This window comes from Lonchura striata, chromosome 5 (genome assembly GCF_050655825.1).
Source record: "Lonchura striata isolate lonStrDom1 chromosome 5, ASM5065582v1, whole genome shotgun sequence".
In the NCBI taxonomy this organism is placed as follows: Eukaryota; Metazoa; Chordata; class Aves; order Passeriformes; family Estrildidae; genus Lonchura; species Lonchura striata.
Genome location: NC_140707.1, coordinates 45119527 through 45143415, shown reverse-complemented (window position 1 = coordinate 45143415; position 23889 = coordinate 45119527). Strand labels below are relative to the sequence as shown.

Here is a 23889-nt window from a genome sequence, read left to right as displayed (position 1 = left end):
AGATAAAAAAATAAAAAAACATGGTAGAATTGCTAGTTTTACTATCCTTGCATTACTACATTAAACAAAAAAAAAAAAATCAAGTCTTCTAGGTTAATCAGTTTCATGTGTTGTGCAGCTAGACACAGCAAAAAAATTAGTCTTCCAATTATTCAAGTATTAAGTATTAGCTAAGTTGCATATTTGTGAATTAAGTGAAGTGCATTTTAAATTCACTGATTTTGCAGTTTCGAAAATTACCAGAACTATCAAATTATCCTGCATTTTTCAAAGCCCTGAATATTTGGGAATTAATTTCTTGTGGGGTTGATTTTGTTCTTTGTTTTTGTTTTGATTTGTTTTTTACATGCACTGGGGTTTTTTTCTGAATTTTTTAATCAATTAATTAAGAATAGACAAGGAGAATCTTCCTGGATTGTAATACCTTCCAATCAATGCCATGTTACACACTGCAGGCTCTTTTTATCAATACTATGTGGATGTACACAAACAATCAAATGAATTTTCCATATTTTCCTATAATCATTAATAGAAAAAAACCACCCCTTTTTTCTGCCTTTTAATGCTTTAAAAGACTGCAATTCCTGTTGTAATATATTAATGTTCTGAGCACATTTGCATATGTGTGCATGTTCATGTATACAATTTCATATAGATCCTCAGTCGATACAAAATTGTAAATGTTTTTTTGTCTATCCTTGCTCAATTGTCGGAGTCCAGGACATCCCTCCAGGACATCCCATCCAGGCTGCCCTGGCTATCTCGAGACCTGGCAGGCGTTTCAGAGACCCTGGCGTGAATTCAAAAACAGCTGTGGCTTTGATTTTAGCCCATGGAAAACTGCCAATTCTGTGTGAGGAATTACAAACCACAAGGGTTTTAGTAGTGTGATATTTGAACTAACACAGGGTGGAAAAGTAGAATTTTGGGATTTTTAGAATGGAATTCAAGGGGGTACAAGATGGAGGAATTTGGGCATGTCCTAGCCTTTTTCTCCTCTGTCTTGTCCTCCATGTCTTGGTGGTGGTGGTACTTTTCTGTTGGTTTAAAGTAGAGATTTACAGTCTAACATAAATGATAGGAATTGGTAAAAAATATTGCAAACATAGACACATAGTTTTGAGTATATAAGGTGGGAACTGCCCAAGTGGGCAGATGGCCACGGCTTCCTTGCTAGACAGAGCTTGGCAGGCCAGAGAAAGAATGTATAGATAATAAAAAATAAACAACCTTGAAAGCACAATTGGAAGCATTCCAGTCTCCTTCTTTGATTGTGTCAGGCTCGCGAAACAATGACTCTTTTCAATCTCTTGGGGTCACCCAGACCTTAGGATCCCCAAGAGAAATTGACACTCAATAACAATTCAAATTTGTTTAGCTCTTCTAGATGGAAAAAAAGATTGCATCAGCTAGCTTCAGCTGCTTAAATGCAGTATAAACATGTACATGCCAGGCCAGCTAAAGGGAAATCATGTCATTTGCCCCTTCTTCATAAAGCCTTTCTATTAAGGAATGTAAAAGCAAATTTGAGGTAGTAGCCAAATTTATGGTCTGAGAAAGTGGCTTTGGTGGCCCTGCTTGGAGCAGTGGGGCTGGAATAGATGATCTCTAGATATGTTTTCAAACCTCAGATATCCCATGTACCTGTGATTCAGTGCTTTCAGTGCAGAGGTCTGATTGTCAGGATAGTCTTGGGACTCCAGATGAAGCCTCATCCATGCTGAGGAATAGGGAAGGATCACCTCTCTTGGTCTGCTGGCAACACTCTTGCTCACATCACTAGGATGTTTTTGGCCTTTTTTGCTGTGAAGGTGTGTGGCTGAATCATGGTAAGATAGTTGTTTATCTGTACCCTGAGACTTTTTTCTGTAAAGCTGCTTCCCTGCTCATTGTCCCCCATTGTTTAGAGGTTTCTGAGGTTATTCTTTCTGAGAAGGAGGACTTTGCCTTTCCCTTTGGTGAGCTTCAAGAGGTTTCTGTCTGCCTCTTTCTCTAGTCTGTCAAGGTCTCTCTGAATAGCAGTGCAACCATCTGGTGTATCACATTCTGTGACTCTGTGTTTATATAAATGCTCATTATAGTGAACAATCTTTATGGCTCATGAAGACAGAATATAGAGAATAATTCCAGAAGCAGACGGTTGATTATACTGGAATCTAAATTTATCTCATTTGTATAGTCATATATGAAAAGGGCTTGAACTGAACTCAATGGTATATTCATATACAGTTATCTGCATAATCAAAGATTTAGTTAAACCAGACAAAGAAAAAAATGGAGTTTTTAAACACATTCCAGAATGTCTGATTTTCTAACGAACACTGCACAATCATTCATTCATGTGCCCACTTTCAAGGGCTGGCTGCACTGCATTAACTGCAGAATGAAGTTGGCAATTCACTAGCAAGGAAGTATTAATGCAAAACGTATTCATAGATATGTTGTGTAAACAAACCCCACAAACTAATCCATGCTATCCAAAGATGTTCAGTCTGTAAGTTGCTATCAGTATTCTAGACAATCTACACAGAGATATTTGAGTTTAAATACATGAACTCTAAGTTGCAAGAATGCTACAGGTTCTTCCAAAGAGGAAGTAAGGCTCAGTTTCACTTGTGAGGTCTTCAGGATGGCTGTGTATGTAATATGTTTCCCAGAACATGGAAGTCTCTCTTCCATAGCAACCACACAGTTCTGTTTCTCTTCTACACAAATAAATAAAGCTAAAGATACATTCTTGCTGAGATGAGGACTCTTCTTTCTCTTATCTCTGAAATTAATATACACATACTCTTTGCTTTTAAAGTCAGAATCTCCCAATTAGCTATTACAATTTCCTCCTCATAGACAATCTCAAACTGTACTATTAACCTAGGTGTCTTTTAACTTCCTTTTTTGAGAAAAAGTATTAAACAAAATGCCTTCTACTTCTGTGGTATTTGAAATTATTTATTGTTTACTGCCTGCTATCATTTTCCATTCTCAAAGTCAGTAAAAACAGATTAAACTTTTTCATGAACATTTGTTTATAATAGCTAGTTTTCCCTTGGCTCCTTGCAAAAGAATCCCTTAGAAATCATAGGTGAAACTCATCACTGAAAAATCATCCTTACCACGGGTTGTACACCTGCTTTTCTCTGTTTTCCAGTTAGATTTAGGACTATCTTCACTGAGCTTAGTTTTTGTCAGTTAACCTTATGCTTCCAAACATAAAATTGTCACAGCACTCATCATCACCAGCTCACTCCCTCATCTCCTAAAACTGTTTCATACAAACATTCACTTTTTTGGTGTCCATATATGTCCATGAGAAACTTATGCTGGTTTTAGTACTGGCAGATATTTTCTACCTAAGCCTATTTGCAATTCACATAAACTTTTGAATCTCTAAACCATTCAGGAGTAAGTAAATTGAGACATAGTATGAGAGAGAGGTACATTGCAAACAAGGCACTTTAGCTTTGTTATTCGAGGCTGTTTTAAACCATGACTAAGATGGTATGATAACAGCAGAGCTCAAAAATTGTGTGGGCAGCAAGATGTGCAAAGTCTCATGAAGGCTTTGAAGCATTCAGTCTGACAGAAGAGATCCTGCTGGGTGTGGAGTTGTAGCCTAAAGGCATCAGAAGTCAAAGTCTTTCTGCAAACCACAGATATTTAGCCACAGATATTTTCATGCACTCGAAGAAGCACTGACCTGTGGAAGGGGACTGTGAGACAAAGAACCACGACAATAAGTATGCAAACATATTTGTTCTATACAGAAAGGACCATGGAATGCCAAAAATTTAGCAGCTTTTGTAAGGAAAAGATAAGGTGTTAATTTAGTTCCCTTTTACATGGGAACTGCAAGAAACATTTAAAAGGAGTAATTTTTTTGTGTCCAGCAATCTGCTTTCACATCGTGAATGTACTGGCCATGGCTGGCTTGGAACCTAGAGGTTCTTCTAGGTCAGTTATTCTAAATTATTTTTGTTGGTTTGAGCTGACGAAAATAACGGCCAGAATGAGCCAGTTGCTTTGCCTAAAGTCTGTGGAATTATACTATTTCACCACTGGAGGCACTATGCCTTAGTCTAATGAGTTTTCCTAACTAGAGATTTTAAAATTAAACCAGAAAATAGTTTTTTTCTGTTGCCTATGAAAATAAGTTTGGCATACTACATTGACAGAAAAAAATATTCCTAAAAATATGAAGTATATACTTTAAAGGGAACCATATTTCATTTAGCTACAGTAGTGCTGTAGATCTAACCTCTCTATCTGTAGCCTTCCTGGCTTTTGTACTGCTGGTGTAGGCTTTTGGTCATTATTGCTTTCTGTGTTACCTGAAAGAAGAAATTTACCTATTACTGTAAGAAATACCATTTTTTATTTTTTCATTGAGCTCCACTTTCTCTAATAATTAAAAAGTTTCCTATTTCTTCCCTTTAAAATGTAACCCAAAGGTACAGTTCCTGGTAAACTACTGGCCAAAACATATATCCAAATTTTATGCCTTGCACAGAAATTTATTAGCAGTTTTAACAATACCTCCTGAAAGATAGTCCATATATGATTCAGATTTTGCTATAAATTAAAGGATCCATTGTGAATACAGGAGTCATCTAAATTCATCAGCTATTTTTAAATATCTTTGTAGTATGCATAGGTAGCATATTTCTAATACAGTCATAATAGATTTTACCTCTTCAAGAAGCAGGATTTGATGCTGGATTCTTGATAAATCATTTCTATGTAGCGAGACCATAATACTAAGGAAATTATCCATCTTCATGGATGTCTACCATGAAGATGGATAATTTTAATTTTTCAGAAAATTCCCAAATACCATACGAATATTTTATAGTGATGTTTAGCATTGAGCTCCCAACCCAACCTTATAAATTATTCTTCTGCATAATTAGCACATTAGTTACTCTGTAAGATTGAGTCTGATGAATTATTCAAACACAGTTCTACAGAGATGCTGGTTGAGGGTCCTCTGTAAGGGCACATTAAAACCATCCTGTTAAACTTTGAAATAGTAGGGAGGGAAAGAAATGCATTTGAAAGAGGAGAGAGACATTGAATTTATTACTGTATGAAGAGCATCTAGAAGTGCAAGGGAAGATATATGCAGGAAAGGGAAAGGTATGTTAAAACAAACAAAAATATTTATTTAAGTCCTCAATTAAAAAATCTTTATGAGGACACAGAGCAACTTTCTTTGTAGTCTCCAGTGGAGTCCAATCAAGGTGGTTTGAAAAGGACAACTGGATGAAGAAATATTATGGAGCCAAATGGCTGAATTCTGTTATTAATTAGATTTACATATTTCTATTTGTCTCTTCATAGTTTGTTTTCGAGATAACTTTACTTTATGAGAAATTCAGATTTTTTTTAATAAATTCTAGCTTGCGAATTGCTTGCAATTGTTTGTTTGATACCTTTGACTGTGTTTAGTTTTCATTATCATTTCAATAAATTGTCAGAGACCTCAAATTGTGTTGTTGGTTTACTGTATGAACATTGGCAACTGGCAAAGTGTTACATAAAGGCACTGTACTTTTCATTAATTTAGGGAGAGTGGCACATGCCTGTTTCATAAGGATTTGTAAGAGCATTCTAAAATACTTGTTTTAACTGCTTCACTTATTTTCCTTCATTTCAGAACTATTTGACATCTTACTACTAGAAAATCTAAGTTACTGAAGCAGGTTTAGGAGAAACATAATATTCACTTTGAGTGAATACCTATTAACAATATATGGGTCAAATTTATTAGTTGCATTTATACAGTGTCTCTACTTGGGGTTTTTAAGGTTTTTTCCTCCTAGTTTACTCTTAAAGCTATTTTAAAGGCAAGGTATCACCTCAGATTCTTTAGGCATCCACATAGGCACCTGTATGGGACCAGACAAGAGCAGTAGTTCAGTCAGCAGCCATTTCAAGCCAAAGACAAGAGGATACCGTGCAGCTGTCAGCTCTAACCAGTCCCATTGGTTAGAGCTGTTCCATTGTCTGAATGGAACAGAGCCTAGCTCTGATGAGAACACATCTTGGTTACAACGACGTGGGTGAGGCCATATTTATAGTGCTGTGTCCAGTTCTGGCCTCCCCAGTACAGGAGATATATCAATCCACTGGAGGGACTCCAGCGGAAGACCAAGAAAGTGATTTAGGGACTGGAGCATCTCCCCTGTGAGGAAAGGCTGAGGGAGATGGGGCAGTTTAGCCTGGAGACAAGAAGGTTCAAGAGGCCTTGTTGATGTACTTACCTGGAGGAAGTATGTAAACAAGGCTGAGATATCCTCTTTTTGGTGGTGTCCAGTGACAGGACAAGAGGCAAAGGGCTGAAAACTGAAAGGGATAAGATTCTGTCTAAATATAATGAGAATATTTCACTGAAAGACTGACTGAGCACAGGCACCTGTTGTCCACAGGTTATGGAGTCTTCATCCTTGAAAGACACTGAGTCGTCCCCTGAAAAATCTTTGAGTTATTTATGAAATGGGTAAATTCTCCTAAACCCTTTAATATTTGTTTCAAAAAATTGTCTGTGTCCCTTCCTCAAAAAAATAAGAAAAAAAAAGGTTTCACAGGTGACTGTTGTGTAATATGGGATTGATTTTATACTCTGGGCCCAGATTTCTGCTTAGTAGCGTTTATGAAACACGCCCATCTGGTTTGTGTGGTCATGACTCCCCCTAGTGATGTCTACACAATCTACCATATTCTCATTCCAAATGGATTCTTGAATTAAGTGCCCCATCTCTTCATGTACTCACTGAACTCCATAATGGTTGTTAAGAAATGCTTCATCCACATACAGGTTTTATTAGCCTTAATTCACTGCGAGTCAGATCTGATGACATTTACATATCCTATAAAATTTGAAAATGAACTGTGGAAAAAAATGAGGTCATGATTTTAGAATAAGAGAAATTATTTCCTAATGAAAATAAGGAAATAATATCAAAATTTCTGCAAGTGTTACTGATTTAAATGTAAAAGTTAATTGAAAATTACTGTTATGGTAGAATAAAATTTAAATTCCAGAAGATATAGCATATATATTAGAGATCTCAGTTTAACTGAGCATTGATAATTAGGTGACGCTCAATCACTGAAAATTTCTGTAAATATTTGTTCTGTTCATAAATGTCCTGTGCTTTTTATGGACAAGTGTTTTTGTGTGAATCTGATTTTCTTATGCCTAATGGAGTGCAACTACAACTGCTTTGTTCACTGTCAAGGTTGCAGGGTGTTTCAGTGAATGGTAACATACAATTTCTACCCCCAGGGAAGGAAAAATAAGAAATTAATTCCTTTATCTCTGACTTCTAATTCCAGACGTGCGACCCATAATTCCATTCACAGGATCTCATTCAGTATGAACAGATAAAAACTAAACCACAGATGTGCCAATGAAATAATGCAACATTGAAAGAGTTGTTGTTGAAATGAGATACAGTTGCATTTATCTTTTTGCCAAACCAATGTATGGGACAAAGGTCACTTTGTCAATCTAACATCAATTTCAGATTTGTATAAACAGTAATAATGCTTTCTGTAATCTCAGTTGTAAAATTTTATTAATCTGTACCAAATTCCAGTAGGAAACTAAAGCAACCGAATAGTCTCCAGTGAATTACAATAAAACACCCCTGAGTGATAGTTCAGGACAGGCAGTAGATAAGTGATTAAGATTAGAATATTAAGTAAGTCTTATTGTTCCCACATTGCATATTGCCTTATCTCCACCTTGAGGATGGTATTACATGCACTAAATTTACTTAATGAATGATCAATATTCTTTCATTTTTAAACCAGAATAAGCCAAAGGACCTTTTACAGGTGAGACACCTTGCATGTTCTCCAGAAGCCAAGTTTGTGGAATGAAATCACTATGAAATAATATATTCAGTACCCAAAAATAGTGCAAAATGCCTCCGAGAAATAAATCTCTTAAGTCCTCATATAATAGGAAAACACCTCCTTTAGAAAATTCTTCATAGCTTTCTTTGGAAAGATGCCACAGAGCTGCATGCAGTACTCAAGATGGGGTGCCACAAGAGCAGAGTGGAGGGGAAGAATAACCTCTCATGGCTTGCTGGCCACTCTGCTTTTGATACGGCCTAGGATAGGGGCTAGCTTTCTGGGCTGCAAGTTCACAGTGCTGCATTGTGTTGAGCTTCACATCAACCAACACTCCCCCAGGTCTTTCTCCCCAGGGCTTTTAATCTATCCTGCAAACAGCCTGTATCCATTTTTGCAGCCTGGCCTGGCTGCAGGACCTTGCACTTCACCTTGTTGAACTTTATAAGGGTTTCATGGATCCATCTCTCAAACTTGTTAAGATCTCTCTGGACAGCATCGCCTCTCCAGCACCAGCACACAGCATGGTGTCACAGGCAGACTTGCTGAGGCTGTGCTCAGTCCCTGCCTTTGCCTCCTGTGATTTATCTAGTGTGTCTGGAGCACATGTCATTGAAGACTGAGGCAAAAAAGTCATTAAGTACTTCAGCCTTCTTCCTGACTCAATTACCCAGATTTCCCATTTCCTTCCAGAGCAGGTCGACATTTTTCTTAGTGTTTGTTTTATAACCAATGTACCTATAGAAGCTTTTCTTATTGCCCTTGACGTCCCTGGCCAGGCTTAATTCTATCAGGGCTTTAGCTTTACCAATCTGATCCCTGGCTGCTCAGGCAATTTCTTTGTGTTGCTCCCAGGCTATCTGTCCCTGCTTCCACCCTCTCTAGGCTTCCTTCTTCTGCTTGAGTTTTTCCAGGAGCTCCTTGGTCATCCATGCAGGCCTCACAGCATTTTTGCTTTATTCCTCTTTCCTGAGAGGCATCACTTCTGAGCTTGGATGAAATGATCCTTGAATATCAACAATTTTTCTTGGACTCTGTTCTCACAGGCTTTTCCTGTGAATCAAGCAGATCCCAGAAGAGGACAAAGCCTGCTCTCCTGAACTCCAGGATTCATTTGCTGTACACCCTTCTTACTGCCCTAAAGGTCTTGAACTTCAATATTTCACAGTCATTGCAGCCAAAGTTGTCTTTATGTTTCACATTCCCTACCCAGTCCCTCCTTGCTGGTGAGAACAAAGTCTCACACTACACCTCTCCTTGCTGGTGAGAACAAGGTCTCACACTACACCTCTACCCTACCACTTGGAAGTTATCATCAGCACAGTCCAGGAACCTCCTGCATTGTTTATGCTCTGCGGTATTGTCCCTCCAAGTGATAATGTATAATATTTTCAATAAGTGAGTTAATGTTTTAGGTTGTTCTATACTCCTAATTAGATCAGTGGCATCATCTTTCTTTCTAATTAGTATATCATACTTCTACTGGTTCTCACAGTTGTCCTAAATCTATCCTTGGAGCAGTCAATTTCCACATATTGTACTGTGACCTGTCATTTCTTATTGACAGATGGTTAAACACTTCTGTTGTCAGTGTAAGCTACTACAGAAAGTTTTCAGCAATATCAGAAGTGCTCATTCCTTCAAATCATTACCTAAGCAACAAGTTTAACTTCTGCAATTGTGTGTTTGATGCTTTCTAAATTATTCCATTATAATAAGAAAGATTTTTTTCATTGTTTCAGTCAGCCAAGTCGTTCATGTGTCCATAAAATATCATCTTACTTCATCTTACTTCAGTCTTACTTCTTCAGTTGTGTGCTTTCTGTCTTAACAGTGACTGCCTTCTTGATGTCTTCTAGGATTGTCCCTAATAGACTAGTGATTGTTTTCATTACATGATCAAGGGCATCATGTAATTCACTGGTAACTTTTGTTCAATATAGAGTGCAACTTCTCTGTGTGAAGTATCCATTTCCAATCAAGTGCAATGATGCCAGAACTCAGTAGGAAATCAGTGGTTTTAAATACTGTTTCCAATGCCTCATTTTGGAATCAATGACATTCTGCAGTACAACACTTATATTCTGCAGTATATAGTTCTGCCATTTTTGTATATTTGCCATTTTTGATATTTTTCTTTAAAGGAAGCTATCAGTAGAACTATTAAACTGAATTTTCTAAGAGGTGCACTGTGTTGAAAATTTTGGACTTGTTCTAAGAGGCTTACTGGTGTCATTGTTTTTGGTGAAAGAAAATCTCCTACAATATGAAACTGAAGAAAAGCTATTTTTATTTTAATTATATACCACTCAGAGCACAGGGAAAACAGTGATAATCTGATTCAGCTTAAGTACAGGTTTTGTTTTGGGCAGTGGTGCATGTCAGCTGCATAGATAATATTATTTGTGCTGAAGAGGATTATTTGGCTTCTTGTAATGATGTTACAAAATATACACACAGGTGCTCTCTTTATGGCAGTCTATTTCAATGTTTCTGCCACCAGTTGGATTTCTGTACAGATCACTGAAAGAAATTGATTATTCTCACAGAGGCTATGTCAGTCTTACCACAGAGTAGTATTTGGCCTTGCTATGTGTTATGGCTAGCAGCCACCCCTGCTTTATTATGCCAAATGCTGGGGAGGATCTACAAACATGATATCCTCTCCACCATCAAAAGCTGTGTGATGGTTAGCATCAGATCGATATACAGCTTCTCTAGCCAAATGCAGCCTGTTTTACAATAGGTTGTTTTATGGTGATAGGTGGTTTAAATTGTCACTAAAATTTATATAGAAAACAGAAAAGAATGAGAGCCTGATAATTTCTTCCATGAGAAAAGAGCATTAATCATCTGATTACATTTCATATACTGATCTGCACTTAGGTAGTAGGGTAAGATTGACCTTGCAGTTTTTAATGAATGCTTCTAAGGACATGGTAACTGCTTTTTCCCTTGCAAATCTGCAGATATCAGTGAAGGAGAGTAGTCAGAAGAACAAGAAACAAGACAAGATACAGTGCTCAAATCAAGAGGTATTTAAGGTGAACAAGATACAATCAGTTCATGAGAGTTTTAGCTGAGCAACACCTCTGTATTACTGCTTTGTTAACAGAGAAAAAACATCAAATCCGTATGGCTTTTTTAATGTGTTTTATGGAGGGCATATAGAGAAGCTGAATGACATCTGTGAACAGCTGAGGCTAGAAGGGGGATGGTTTGTTGAGTACATTTCAACAGTATTCAACTGTCTCTGATTTACAGATTTCATTGTATTTTTATTTAAAAAGATTTCATTTTTATTTCTTTACAATTTCTATTATCACAGGCTTTTGTGTCCATTTTTATTAAATCAGTGCCCTCTGCAGTTACACAACAGGTGTCTTTTGCATACATACACAATTTTTGTTTTATTCATAACTTTAGTTCATTCATCCATTTCTTGTAATTCCATTGATCCTATAAAAGTAATTCTGTTTTCTGATCAGTCAATTTCTGATTGATTTCTCTTCCTCTTACTATATAATTGTTTCTGCTGTACATTCACTACAAGTGCACCTACTTTTTCATTTTGTTTTGGTGCAAATCCACAAAGATGTTGATTTCATTTTATAGCTCCTGTTATTCAATTCCTGCTAACTGACCAAATTACAAATGTTTGTTTTGTTTTTAACAGATCTTATGTGTTAGCAAGAATTATTATTTTCAACCTGCTAGTTACTTATGCTACTTGTTAAATATTTATTAACTACGTACTACTATGTTGGATAACTCACTGGTTCACATAAGATTCCCTTGAAGACTGTCCAAGCTTCCAAAACTGTTTTAAATGACCTCTCTACACCACAGTAGAGGCAAAACTGTAAGGACATGAGTGCTCAGGTCACATGTCTTCCTCTCCATTGTCCTGTCCTAGAATACAATAACACTGTCCTTGTTAGAGCAGATCAAACACATTTGTACTCTGGATCTTGATGTTCATAAATTCTCCTAAAAACTGCTTTTACCAAAGGTTTGCTATTATAGGTAATTTTTTTTTTTGTTTGCACAGCTACAAATTGAGAGATGAAAAGCAATGTTAAATTCTCAAAGTCACACAACTGTCTTAAAATTCACTGAATAATTACAAGATAACATAATTGATTACATTTGCAACTTTAAATACTAATCTTAAATTCTGTCATTTTATTTACTGGCAGGAGTGATAGAGTTGATTGAGGAGATCTGGACAATGTACTTTTTCCCTAGAAAATCCATTGAATTTTACATAAATAATGTAAAACTCTATTTGCTTGTGTAGTACTTCCTCAGCATTCTTTTCAGGGCAAAGACTGTCTGAAAGCTGGAATCAGCTCAGTAATCTGGAAAATGAGTCCCTAGGAGAAAGAATGCAGAAAAGACACTTCATAGTAATTTGATGTTTTCTTTGTATCAAGCATGAGATTACTAGGGAAAAAATCAGGTAACACAAGTATCTAATACTATTTTAGGTCTGATGTCTGCTTTTCAGCTGACTTTCCAGAACAGAGGAAGACTGATTTTTGCCAGTGCCATATTTTCACAATCCAATGTTATTGAATACATAAAGGCTTCTGAAATACTACTAACTACCTACATTTTGACACTCAATAGGTCTACAGAGACCATGATCAATTCTGTGTTTTTCAGAAAGAAATTTTATATCCTTGCTTTGCCAACCTCTTTTGATAAAAATAAGTACCATTGCTTTACACACTATGTCAAAAATACTAAATGGAAACACACATACACATATTTAGTGGTTGCTTAAAATGTTTAACCTTTTTTTATACTCTTAATTTTCATTTAGAACTCTACAAAGAATATTGCTGGGAAGTTTTACTTGAGTGTTTTGAATTCCCAAAATCACAACAGTTGAGATAAGGGGTTAAAGGACTTCCTCTCCTTTTATTTCTAAAACCTGGTTTCTCAGATGAGGAGATCTATTGGAATTCAAACAGGCTTTTTTCTTAGTGAATATTTGACAGTATTTTAAATTTTTTCTTTTATGCTAATTGTAATGCCTTCCCTCAAAGATCTCTTCTCAGTCAGTTGCCTTTTCTGCAACACATATAAAAATAAGTAGAAAATAAAAAAAAAATACTTTGACATTTGGATCAAAATGTTTATTAACATATTCTGATAATCACCTTTTCAAGAGAGAAAGATACATTGTACTACACAAATTGAATTTCTAGTTCCAGAAAAAATTGAATAAGGACTGTGTATCATATTCTTCTATGCTTCCTGTATACCTATACCTTTTTCATACAGATTAAATCGACATGAAAGTTTTTTCAAAAGTTTTTTTGGGTAGTCATTGAGAATCACAAAAATATTTATATTTCATCTTCCTTTAATGGGTGAGCTCTATCTGTCTATCTCTGTCTATCTGTTTGGCTATTTTCAAACTTGGTTTATAAAGCAGCATATTCTGCTCTGAGATGACTATATTAAAATGAGTCCCTCTAGGGCAATATATGTTGCTGACACAGCTGGTTATTGGTAACCCAGGGAGCTGAAAGATGATGTTTTTTTGAAATTAATGTTTGTCTGATTTTATAGCACTACTCTATAAAATATGCAATTCAGCATATAAAATTTTGGGAGAAATATGTTTGGTTGCAAAAAAAATAAAGGGAACAAACATTTTCAGAGCAAAGTTCTCTCTTAGGTAGACATTTTACTATTTCTGTTTTTCCCTTCTTTGGTACAGAAGTAAAAGTAATCTTAATTCTTCCAATATATGCCTGGGGAACAGCAGAAAAAAATAAGACGTCTCACACAACCTGTCATACATCCCTGACACAAAAAAGGGAGAAAACTATGTTGCTTTAAAAAATTGAAAGTTCCCTCAAGTATCCCTTTTAATAAATGATAAAACAATGAGAAATGTCCTCAAGTTACACCAGGACAGAGTTAGAGTGTATATAAGAAAAAATGTCTTCATGAAAGGGATGCCATGCTTTGGAACAAGGTGCCCAGGGATGTTCATCCATCCCTGTAAACATTCAACACACAGATGGGGCACCTAGGGAAAGAGTCTAGTGGTGGATTTGGCAGTGTCAGGTTAATGGTTGGACTTGGTGATCTTAAAGGTCTCTTCCAACCTCTACAATCCTATGATTGTGTTCCTGGTGCTAAAAGTTGCTGAAATCTGCAGTATCCATAGTTAAACAATGTAGTGTAACTATATCTTAAATCAAGGGTAGTTCTTTGCTGATATTTCCCACTTTTCAATTCAGAAGCCTATCAACCAAAATGTCCAGAAACAGATTTTTGAGAACATATTAATGTCAGTGCACAGAAATGAATCAAATGCTGGTCTTTTCAAGGTCCCACAAAGGTTTACTTATGTAAGTGATACTTCTAGTACTAAAGAGGCAAATTATATACAGGTATTTTTAAAGTATTAAATTCAAGGAAAAATCTTTTCTCCTGTGTACTTGGTTCTTTCAGAAGCCATGAGTGTCTGAGAAATTCAAAATAAATTTAAAATTCTGCAGTAGTTTCTGAGCAGACTTGGTAGGTTCCCTCCCCCATTCTGTGACACTACAAAGCGTAATTGGATTAGTCTACATCAAATGGCTATCAATGGTAAAAACAATACATTAAAAAATCACCTAAAATAATGTTTTTCAACCAGCTGTTAAATCAAGTAATTTATTTGTTTTATTGCACATTTGCATAATAGGGCAAACCAGAAATTCTCTGCAACAGATGTGCTAGTGGCAGGGAGATTTGATTACTGGCATCTATTATTAATCACTGCACAAATCTTAAATGATTTGTTTCAACAGTTTGATCAATTTACATCCAAGTACTTGCATTTATGCACAAAATGTGGAGATAAAACATCTGTTCACACCTTTACTAGCAGTCCTGATTTTTTAATAAGGTTGAAGTTTGTATTGAGGAAGACACAAGAGACTGACAACTTTTGAAAAGATTTCACGTTTCTGAGAATAACGCATAACTGAAAAGCATTTCACATTGGCAATAATATCTATATGGTGCTTCTTTTGACTTGAAAAAATAGGAAAACAATTTTCTAGTTATCAAAATTTTCACAAGTTTTATTAAAGACATTTTTATTATGTTTTGGGATCTGTGTACAAATTGTTGAGACTCTGGTAAATGAAAATGTGTATCTTCAACATTAAGTGTCTTGAATTCTGTAACAAGTTTCTTCTAGCTTAGAAATTTATGTCTAACTTCCCAGTGGTTAGAAAGACAAATACTTTATTTTATTAATTTGTTTTTATTATTTTAATTGTTCCAAAGGGGGCAAAATAATGCATATGCAGCACAGACTACAAATGGTAGGCTCCCTATAATTCAATACATTTCAGACAAGATGTGTAATCATTCTGTCTAAGGGTCAGAACTTAAATTTGTTTATATTTGTCTCATTAATGCAACTGAATTGCTGGATTTACTATTATTTATAGCTATTTTTTTGGTGAAGTTGATATTCTAGATGGTATAAGTCATAAGATGACATGAAAGCCACATTACCAGTTGCATGTCATTTCTGCCACCACAGAAATGGCATGTTTATATAGTTCATATAGAAATACAGTTCATGTTTACGTTCAGACACAAAAGGGTATGAAGCATAGTGCCATCACATAATTTATAGCAGATAGAATCACAGAGCAGATAGGTTTCAAACTTTAAAGTGCTTTTAAGATCAAAAGAAAGGGATATCCCCTCATGGTCTTGTGTCCCACAGGAAATCAGGAATCACACTGGATCTGTTGCTGTCTGACTGTATCAGTGCTGGGCTGTGTCTCTCTCCACTGAGTTCAGGTTCCTTCTGAAGGCAAATTACCCCATAACCAGCACAGAAGATGGTACTATTGCTAAGGGTTAAATTATTTTTTACCAGCTGACAACATTTGAAGCATAAATTTATAAATATACCAGCAAGGAAAAGTTGAAGTGCTCCAGATCTGATGGCTGCAAATATGAAAATAGTAGTCTTATATGCCATATAGATGACTCTCATACACTGAGGAGATCTGCCTGAGGTAGATACAATTTTGCCACAGGAAATAAATGGATCAAATCAGTCTTTCTAGGTTTCATATATCACATAGATCAGTCAGCTACAATATAAGATAGAGCGCTAAAAAGTGATTTTGTTTCAAAATACAGGATTTCCAACTGGCATTTTAATAGATCAGATTTTAACAGATTTTATTATATGCCTCAAAAAACAAACAAACAAACAACAAAAAACAAAATAAAGACAAAAAAATCCAAAGCAAACCAAAACAAAACATAGTGAAGAAAGTATATTTTCCTCATCAAATTGGCAACTATTTTGAACTGATAGCATTCATGAATATTTTAGCTCTGAGTTAAAAATACCACCTGCTATGATTCCCCTTTTACTTTCATATACCCTCATCTTGTAAGAAATATTTATTTTTGTTTGCTCTGTAGCTTTTATTATTAGAATAATTCCTTTTTTTTCTAATTGACAAAACCTTCCTTTAGAAGTTTTTTCAAAGTATGCTTACAGTTTCCTGAGGGGCAAAAACCCAAACAATAAAACAACACAGCAGCAACAGATAGAAACACAAGAAAAGGCTTATAAAGCACGGTTATGAGTGGTTCAGTAATTCCAATATGAGCTATAGGACAAAATGTCTAAGGGAGTAAAAGGGTAATACAATCCAGACAACAAACTTAACTCTATTACAGATACACAGCCATCTCCAAAGCTATTACCACAGTTGCCTGAGGTGTCTGTCAAGAAGCCAGATGTCACTCCTCCATAACTTAGTGTCTTATGGTTGTGATTTAATCTGAAGGAGAAGGAAACATCATGTTAAGATGCAGCAAATATAAACCCTACCTTCCACTGCATTCCAAGTTTGCTTTATAAAACCATAAAATGTGAATTTCAAGGCCACCTTTAATGCTCAGGTTATCTAGCTTAATTGTATTCAAGAGCTAGCCTTTTTTTTTCCAGAATATGTATTTTAGTTTTGATTCTTTTGTATCCATTAAAACTCTCTTGTATTTTCATACTACATCCCAAAAGCATGTAACATATGCTCTTGAGGTCATGCTGTAACACCCAAACTGACAGGCTGTGGCAAAGCCTTCTTATTATTAATTTAGTAAGAAAGGGCTTGGGTTGTTGATATCTTAGATTTCTTTAAAATGTTACTGGTCTTGGGGACACTGAAAGGAAATAGAGGTTTTAATGCTTTCGTTTCTAAAACTGAAAGTTAACCTCCAAATAAACCCTAACATTAATCCGACAGAAGAAACCCACTCCAATTAGAAAAAAGAAGAACAAAGTTGTCTGCATTGTCATCAGCTTTTTCTCAGGGCTGCAGGCTCTGGTACAAGCTACTCTTACAACACTTTCCATTTCCATTTCAAAAGATATTTTGTTTTCCATTCCTTTGAAGTCATGGCAGTATCCAGAATAAACTGGTCATTTGAAGTGCTGGATTTCCAATCCATAACTGTAACACCAAATGTAATCCTAACACATAGATAAAATTAAAAGCCCCATCTATACAAAATAAATGACAAAAGATATTGGCTTATAAGTGAAAGAATGTTCTTGTCAGCTGAAGTCAAGGACTTATATTCCCTATTGTTCTACTGATGAGTTTTCTAACCATAAAACAAGGTTAGGGTTTGGGATTAGTGTTTGGAATGTATATATATCTGCCTAGTTTATTGCTTTATGCTATACACCCCCAAATACAGGAAGAGATCAGGTATTGATTGGCACCAAGAACTTCTGCTACAATTTTTAATGGTGTAATATTTCTCCTAGTTATAGCTAAAGTTAAGACAAGGGCAAGCAGACAAGAGTGTGCATACTGCTTAAAGCCAAAGATTTCTTTTCTTCTTCCTCTTCTTTCAATTGGTCTTCTGGGGCATAGTTTAGTCCGGGGGGTGGAAAAAAAGAAGTCTCAGGAACTCAAATTTTTAAAATTAATTTTTCATGGACTCATAAAATAAGAAAGAACTAGAAGGCCTTTACCTGGGTTCTTTTTTACAAAACTTATTTTGGCATGAACAGATCTGGCCTTATTTAAAAAATACAGTGATTATTTTCAATATGAGTTTTAAGTAGAACATAGTTTTCATCATGGAATTGTTTGTCTTGGAAAGGACCTTAAAAACCATTTTTCCCATGTCCTGCCATGGTCAAGGATATCTGCTATACCTGATTCCTTAAAACCCCATCTAACCTGGCTTTGAATCTCTGCAGAGATGAGGCATCCATTACTTCTCTGGGAAATCTGTTCCACTCTCTCCTCCACCTTCAGAGTAAAAAATACCTTCCTAATATCTAACCAGAATTTAAATCTACCCTCCATCAGTTTAAAAATATTACCTCTTGTCCTATCATTACACTCCCTGATAAATAATCTCTCTCCAGTGCTCTTGTAGTCCCCCTTAAAATACTGAGAGGCCACTAAATTAACATTCCTTTAGCTCAGATGCAATTAGTCAGTTTTCATTCACAGAAAAGAATGAAGGGCACAAGTTTTATTGACATACAATGATTCTTGGGTGGTGGAAATATTTGACAACTTTCAAAATCCTTACTGTATCCCATAACTATAGAGTAACTTTATTTTTTACCAATTTTTGTATATCTGAAGCTGTTTAAACAAAATATGGCAGTAGATTTGCCTTTTTCTTCCTCTGTAAATTGATGAAAAAATTATTTGAACTATTCTGTCAGTTTTTTTCATTTTTTTTTTTTTTTTTTCAAAGCAGTTATTTTTCAAGCTGAAAGCTACCATTCTTGCAATGGCCCAGAAGTAATTGTTTGAGTCTTGGAAACAAATATGTGGCTAGATATTAACCAATACAATTTGATGGGAACAGAGAAAAATAGGGAGAGGGCTTAATCCCAGTTTCCCATTTCAAAATATGAAATGTTCTGCTGTTTTCATAAATAGACCCATGTTTAAAGGATCAGGTATGTCATTCAAACTTTATAGGTTCACAGTCTGTGGATGGACTGATCTCTGCAATAATTAAGTCATCTTCAGTGTATTCTTCTTGGGTCTGAATTTAGGCATAGTAAAAGATAGAACATATTCTTTGTGTATAAGGTAGGCCTCTTTCTAATCTAAAAACAGTGTCTCTAGCTGAGGAGAGTGCTGTCATAATTGTTGAGTTGCAACACCTATTACCTATTCCCTAAACCTTTGTTTTTTCACTAACCTTGTATTTGAGACAGGCACAGAGAATGCTACTAGCCCATGACTGCTGAATTATGCAGACTCAGGGGTCTCCCTACAGTCTGGGTATTACAAACCATATGGATTCCCCATATGTGTCCTGTACCCAAGGCCTGTCCCATTGTCCCAGCCATGAACAGGGTAGGTGGGGACAAATTAGGACAGAGAGATTGTTAAGAAAATTCCTTAGTGATGAGCTCTGTCTGAGGAGAAGTTGGAAAATTACGTCAGTGGGTCCAGGTTAGAACCAGTCCTGGACCTCAATGAGGGTCAGACACAACATCACAATTTCTGGGCAAGTCTACAGGCACATTCACATTCGAGCTGGGGGGTTCATTCCCTGTGTGAAGTTCAAGGTCCAGATCAAAAGGGTGCATGACTGTGACATAGTCTGAACTCTATTTCAGGCACATTTCAGAGGGAGACCTCAGGCCTTTCCACGTCTACTATGTGGAAGGAGTCAGAATAAAAGTAACACAATTTCCACTATAAGAGTTATCTATGACCATTTTTGTCAAAATGGGTCTGATATGACTTCTTTGGCATTTCTCATTTTGCAATATAAAATGGATACACTTGAAATTTTAAGAATTTGCCATTATTATAACTAGACTGTAGCTCTTCTTTTTAATAATGTTATATAGTGAAAATGGCAGTATAACACATTTTAAATATTATATTTGTTACCCTATCACATCTTGTGCTTTTGTTTCATATCTTTTTCTTGAAAATACTGAAAGTCTAATGTGTAAAGAAGATGGAGGTGCATGTTTTGTGAAAGTGAGATTTGCTACTGAAAAAAAGAGATTGAGTAGTGTGGAATGCACTGAACCTTAAGGTTTGTGGAAGCCTTTTTTCTTGACAGACCAGTATTTACCGAAATGATATAGCTACCTGATGCAAAAGTATCATGAACCTATATTCTATTCTGAATGAACACAGAAGGGTTTAAACATGCCCACAAATCATAATGACTAAATATCATTGACTAAAATATGCCAGTGAATTATATGCACATATGTAAAAAGGTAATTGTACTGAATCCATGCATATGCATGAACAAGATGAATAATTGCATGTGCAGGCTACCACCAGCGCGTGAAATTACCTGTTTTGCAAGTGTAAATTAGTGTTTTGCATGCCCATTTACCTGTTTGCTGTCCTTATATTTGTTGTTTTCAAGCTAACTGACTGTCTGATAATTTGCGTCTTAGGATACAAACAAAAGACTGAAGGGAAAAATGCCAATATTAATCTTGAGAAGAAATAAAAATGAAAATATTTTTCATTCCTATACTAGAGATGTAATGTTCATGTCACTTAATATCTGCAAAACATATTTGTAAGATATATTAAAATCATACAGTGTTAGTGCTATTCTCCAGAACAGCCAATGCTTCAGAACATATGCATGAAGATTGATGCAGTTTGTTGCACAGTTAAAATAACTAAAAATTGCAATAGGAACATGAGTGTCATTTTAATGCTAAATTTTTAAAATATATTTCATTTAGAATAACGAGAACTGAAAATAGTTACCATGCTTGAGATTAAAAAAATTAATGAACACTAAAAAAGAAAATCAGATATAAAACTCATTTGTCTTCAAAATGCTGTACAATTGCCAAATATTTTATAATCCATAAATCTGCTTTGTATTAACCCTACAATTTACCTATGACACATAAGTAACTTATAGCAGTCATGTAGTTAAATTCCATTCGCCACAGCATTACAGGAGCTGGCATTTCCAGACCAGAACAAAATAGTAATTCTTAGTTTCACTCTCGGTGAGAGAGCAATGCAGTAATGCTTCCACCGATCTGAAAGTAACTATACATTACTATTCTTAGGATCACAGCACTACCATTTCAAGTTTTCCTAGTATCCTTTGAAACAACTACTCTGTAACTAATTCCCTTTATGTGCAACTGTTCTAGTCCTCAGAAGACAGCGCAACTGAATGCAAGTTAAAAAGACAAATAATATGTTGGAAATCAACTGTGTTCATATTGTGTTTTTCCTGTTGAATTACATGGCAGTATTATTACCTGTCAATCTTCATTCTATACATTCAGGACACTGAATTAATTGAAGTAGAGACAGTCTCTGTTTACTTCTCTTAAAGTCTCTTGAAGTACTCCCACTGAAAATACCAAGAGATTTATGTCAAGGGGTCTTTTATAGCCTCTCTAAAGGTTCAGACAAAATACCTGACACAGTTCTCCCCCCTCCCCACAAAACTGAATTAAGTGGCATAATGAAAAATGCTCAGTTACCAGTACCAAACAATAAAAGGAAGTTTTAACTTGCTCAATTTCTACAAGAACAAAATGAGCAAAATGTTATGGACTTATCTATTAAAGAATGTAATACACGAGAAAAAAGCATCCAAAATTTTCCCTTAGCCTAAATGTCTTGCCAGTGTTTTGCAAATTTCCTGATTGCTTTTTGCAGCATTTTGTACTTTTCCTGAACATATGTAGAAGCCAGTTTTGGAGACAATTTAGCAGAGGCCCTCTGTGAGAATAACAGTGTTGAATACAAAAAGTACCTTGGAGGCATATTAACCCTTTTGCATGAAACTCATTTGAGGTAGAAACATTCAGTCTGAAACCTTCTGTAGGCCAAGGGTTCATTTCCCCTGTGCTTGAAAAGCCCAAATCAGTGAGGAAGACAAATTTAAGGTGGATAAAAGCAAGTGGTTTCTTTTTGTAGTAAAGGGAAGTTGGACCCAGGCTGACTTCCTACAAATCTACTGGTAGTGGTGCCATTTTCACTATATAACATTATTAAACTGTTGCCTTGGCTCACAGCTTCTCCAGTAGTTAATGTGTACCTGACGTATTAATTGTAAGAGTGCCAAAGATAAACCAGGCAAACTACATGAAACAATAGACATGGAAAGCTACATTAAAAGATCTGGGGATGGCATGTTCATGTTTTGTCTCATTGAGAAGACCTTTTCAAATAGCCTGGAACTGTTTGAGTCTTCCTCCTAGGTTTCCTTAAATAATCCAAGTATTCCTGCTTGCTTCCTAAAGCCAGAAGTGGTTCTTATGAAATGCCTTATCTCCTCAATTTATAAGCTTAGACAAATATGCTGCAGAAGACATTTTCCTTTACAAGACTCAGCTGGGTATATCCAAAGTTATCCATGGGAAATCCAGAGCACGGATGGCCCAGCTGGCAAAATTCAGACATTCAGTGTTGATACAAAGGAAAGTACTTCCATATGAGATAACAAACTAGTCTATCTTCCTTCTCCTCCTTCAAATTGCCAATTGCTAATTTTCTTGACCCACAGAGTACTCCGTCAAACCTTCTTATTGCATAACTGTTTAATAATAAAGTAAAATTTACCATAGTCAACCTATAAAATAAATGATATAGTAAATCTCTGCTTCAGTAGTGAGAAATTAAAGATTTTGTTTGCTTCTGGTTTATTTTTATCATGCTTTTGATTTGTTGGCCTAGAAAATAATTAATTGATAACAATATCTTGTTTACTGAAAAGTATTGAGTAAAGAAGCCCACACAAATGATGACAGCCTCTTATTACCATCCCTTTTAGTTTTAATGAAAGGCCTGCATCAAAGGGTTTAACCCCAGAGGACTTTCTAAAGTAGGATTTATGCTTTTCTACTTTAGTCCTTTAGTCTCTTTTTTTTTCCCCTGAAGCTTTAAAGGTTTTCGATGTTTTGGACTCTGCTGTTGTTTCACTTGTATAATGTATATTGTAACTTTGAATGACCTCAGCATTGTCAGGGTTTCACAAACCTTGATTTGAGCTAACTCAGCCACAAAAGTATCTGAAACAATAAGTTTTTAAGGTTGTAACAAACATTATGTTTAATGAGTACAGTGCACAAGTAATGATGCACTGAATCAGTATGAAGCCTCAAAAAATGATTTCTGTTGGCACTATAAAAGGAATGCAATTTTTCTTGTTGAAATACCATTTTTCAGTTACTGCATGACTGATGTGGTAATTATCCCCTACACCTGGGATTTAAATCCAATCCTACAAGCCCATTTTCTGTTTGCAAGCTGTCAGACTGATGCATAGTCTTTGTTCTTATCTGGCAATAGTTGAGGAATCAGTAATTCAGAAACAACAAAGCCATTGATGGGTCATCATGTAATCTGCACTGAAAATTGCAATCCGTAATGAGATTGGAAACACAGATGAGGAGACTAAAACTGATTACCTACCATACCCAAAATTTGATCAAAGTATGATCATACCCAAATATGATCAAAGTAGCTCATAAATTTAGGTATCAGTTGAGAAAGAGTAAAGATTACTTTAAATTAGGTGAAAAGGAAACAAGTTATTTAAATGTAAATTATTTGTTTTACAGCACTTTAATTTCATCTTCAGTGTGATTCATATCTTTGCATTATTTTATCTTCCATTTCAGAATATGGGTGTATCTTGTTGATTAGTCAGGACTGGTGTATGATAATTTGTTCCCTTAAAACAAATATAAGTTCAATGATGGAAAAAACTAATTAGCAGTCAGACAAATTTCATATTATAGGCTAGGAAGATGTGAGCTGCTTCTCAGCAAAGTAACCAAAAATAGACTTCACATAAGTTAAAAATATAAGTTTTATTGATGTTCCTGACTTCTTTAATGCCCTGAAGCAACTTACAGATAGATGTTACACTGTTGTTCTCAACTCAAAACCATAAGTAATTTTTTTCTGCATAATGAGATTATGACTAGTATGATGAACAGAAATAAATTATGATAGATATTTCCATTTGAAA

At 35.5% G+C, this 23889-nt stretch overlaps 1 protein-coding gene across 8 annotated transcripts in view; it reads right to left on the bottom strand.

The window, feature by feature from the left end:
- Positions 1 to 12989: 12989 nt before the first annotated feature.
- The window catches only part of LOC110475258 (uncharacterized), a 43266-nt gene continuing 32366 nt past the window's right edge, over positions 12990 to 23889 (bottom strand). For all 8 annotated transcript variants that reach the window (XR_014955618.1, XR_014955621.1, XR_014955613.1 and 5 more), the window contains one exon: positions 12990 to 16694. Coding sequence is in view for 5 of the 8 variants with exons in the window: in XM_085580414.1 (XP_085436540.1) it covers positions 16502 to 16694 (193 nt within the window). In the remaining 3 variants the exon portion in view is untranslated. The remainder of the gene's footprint in view (positions 16695 to 23889) is intronic.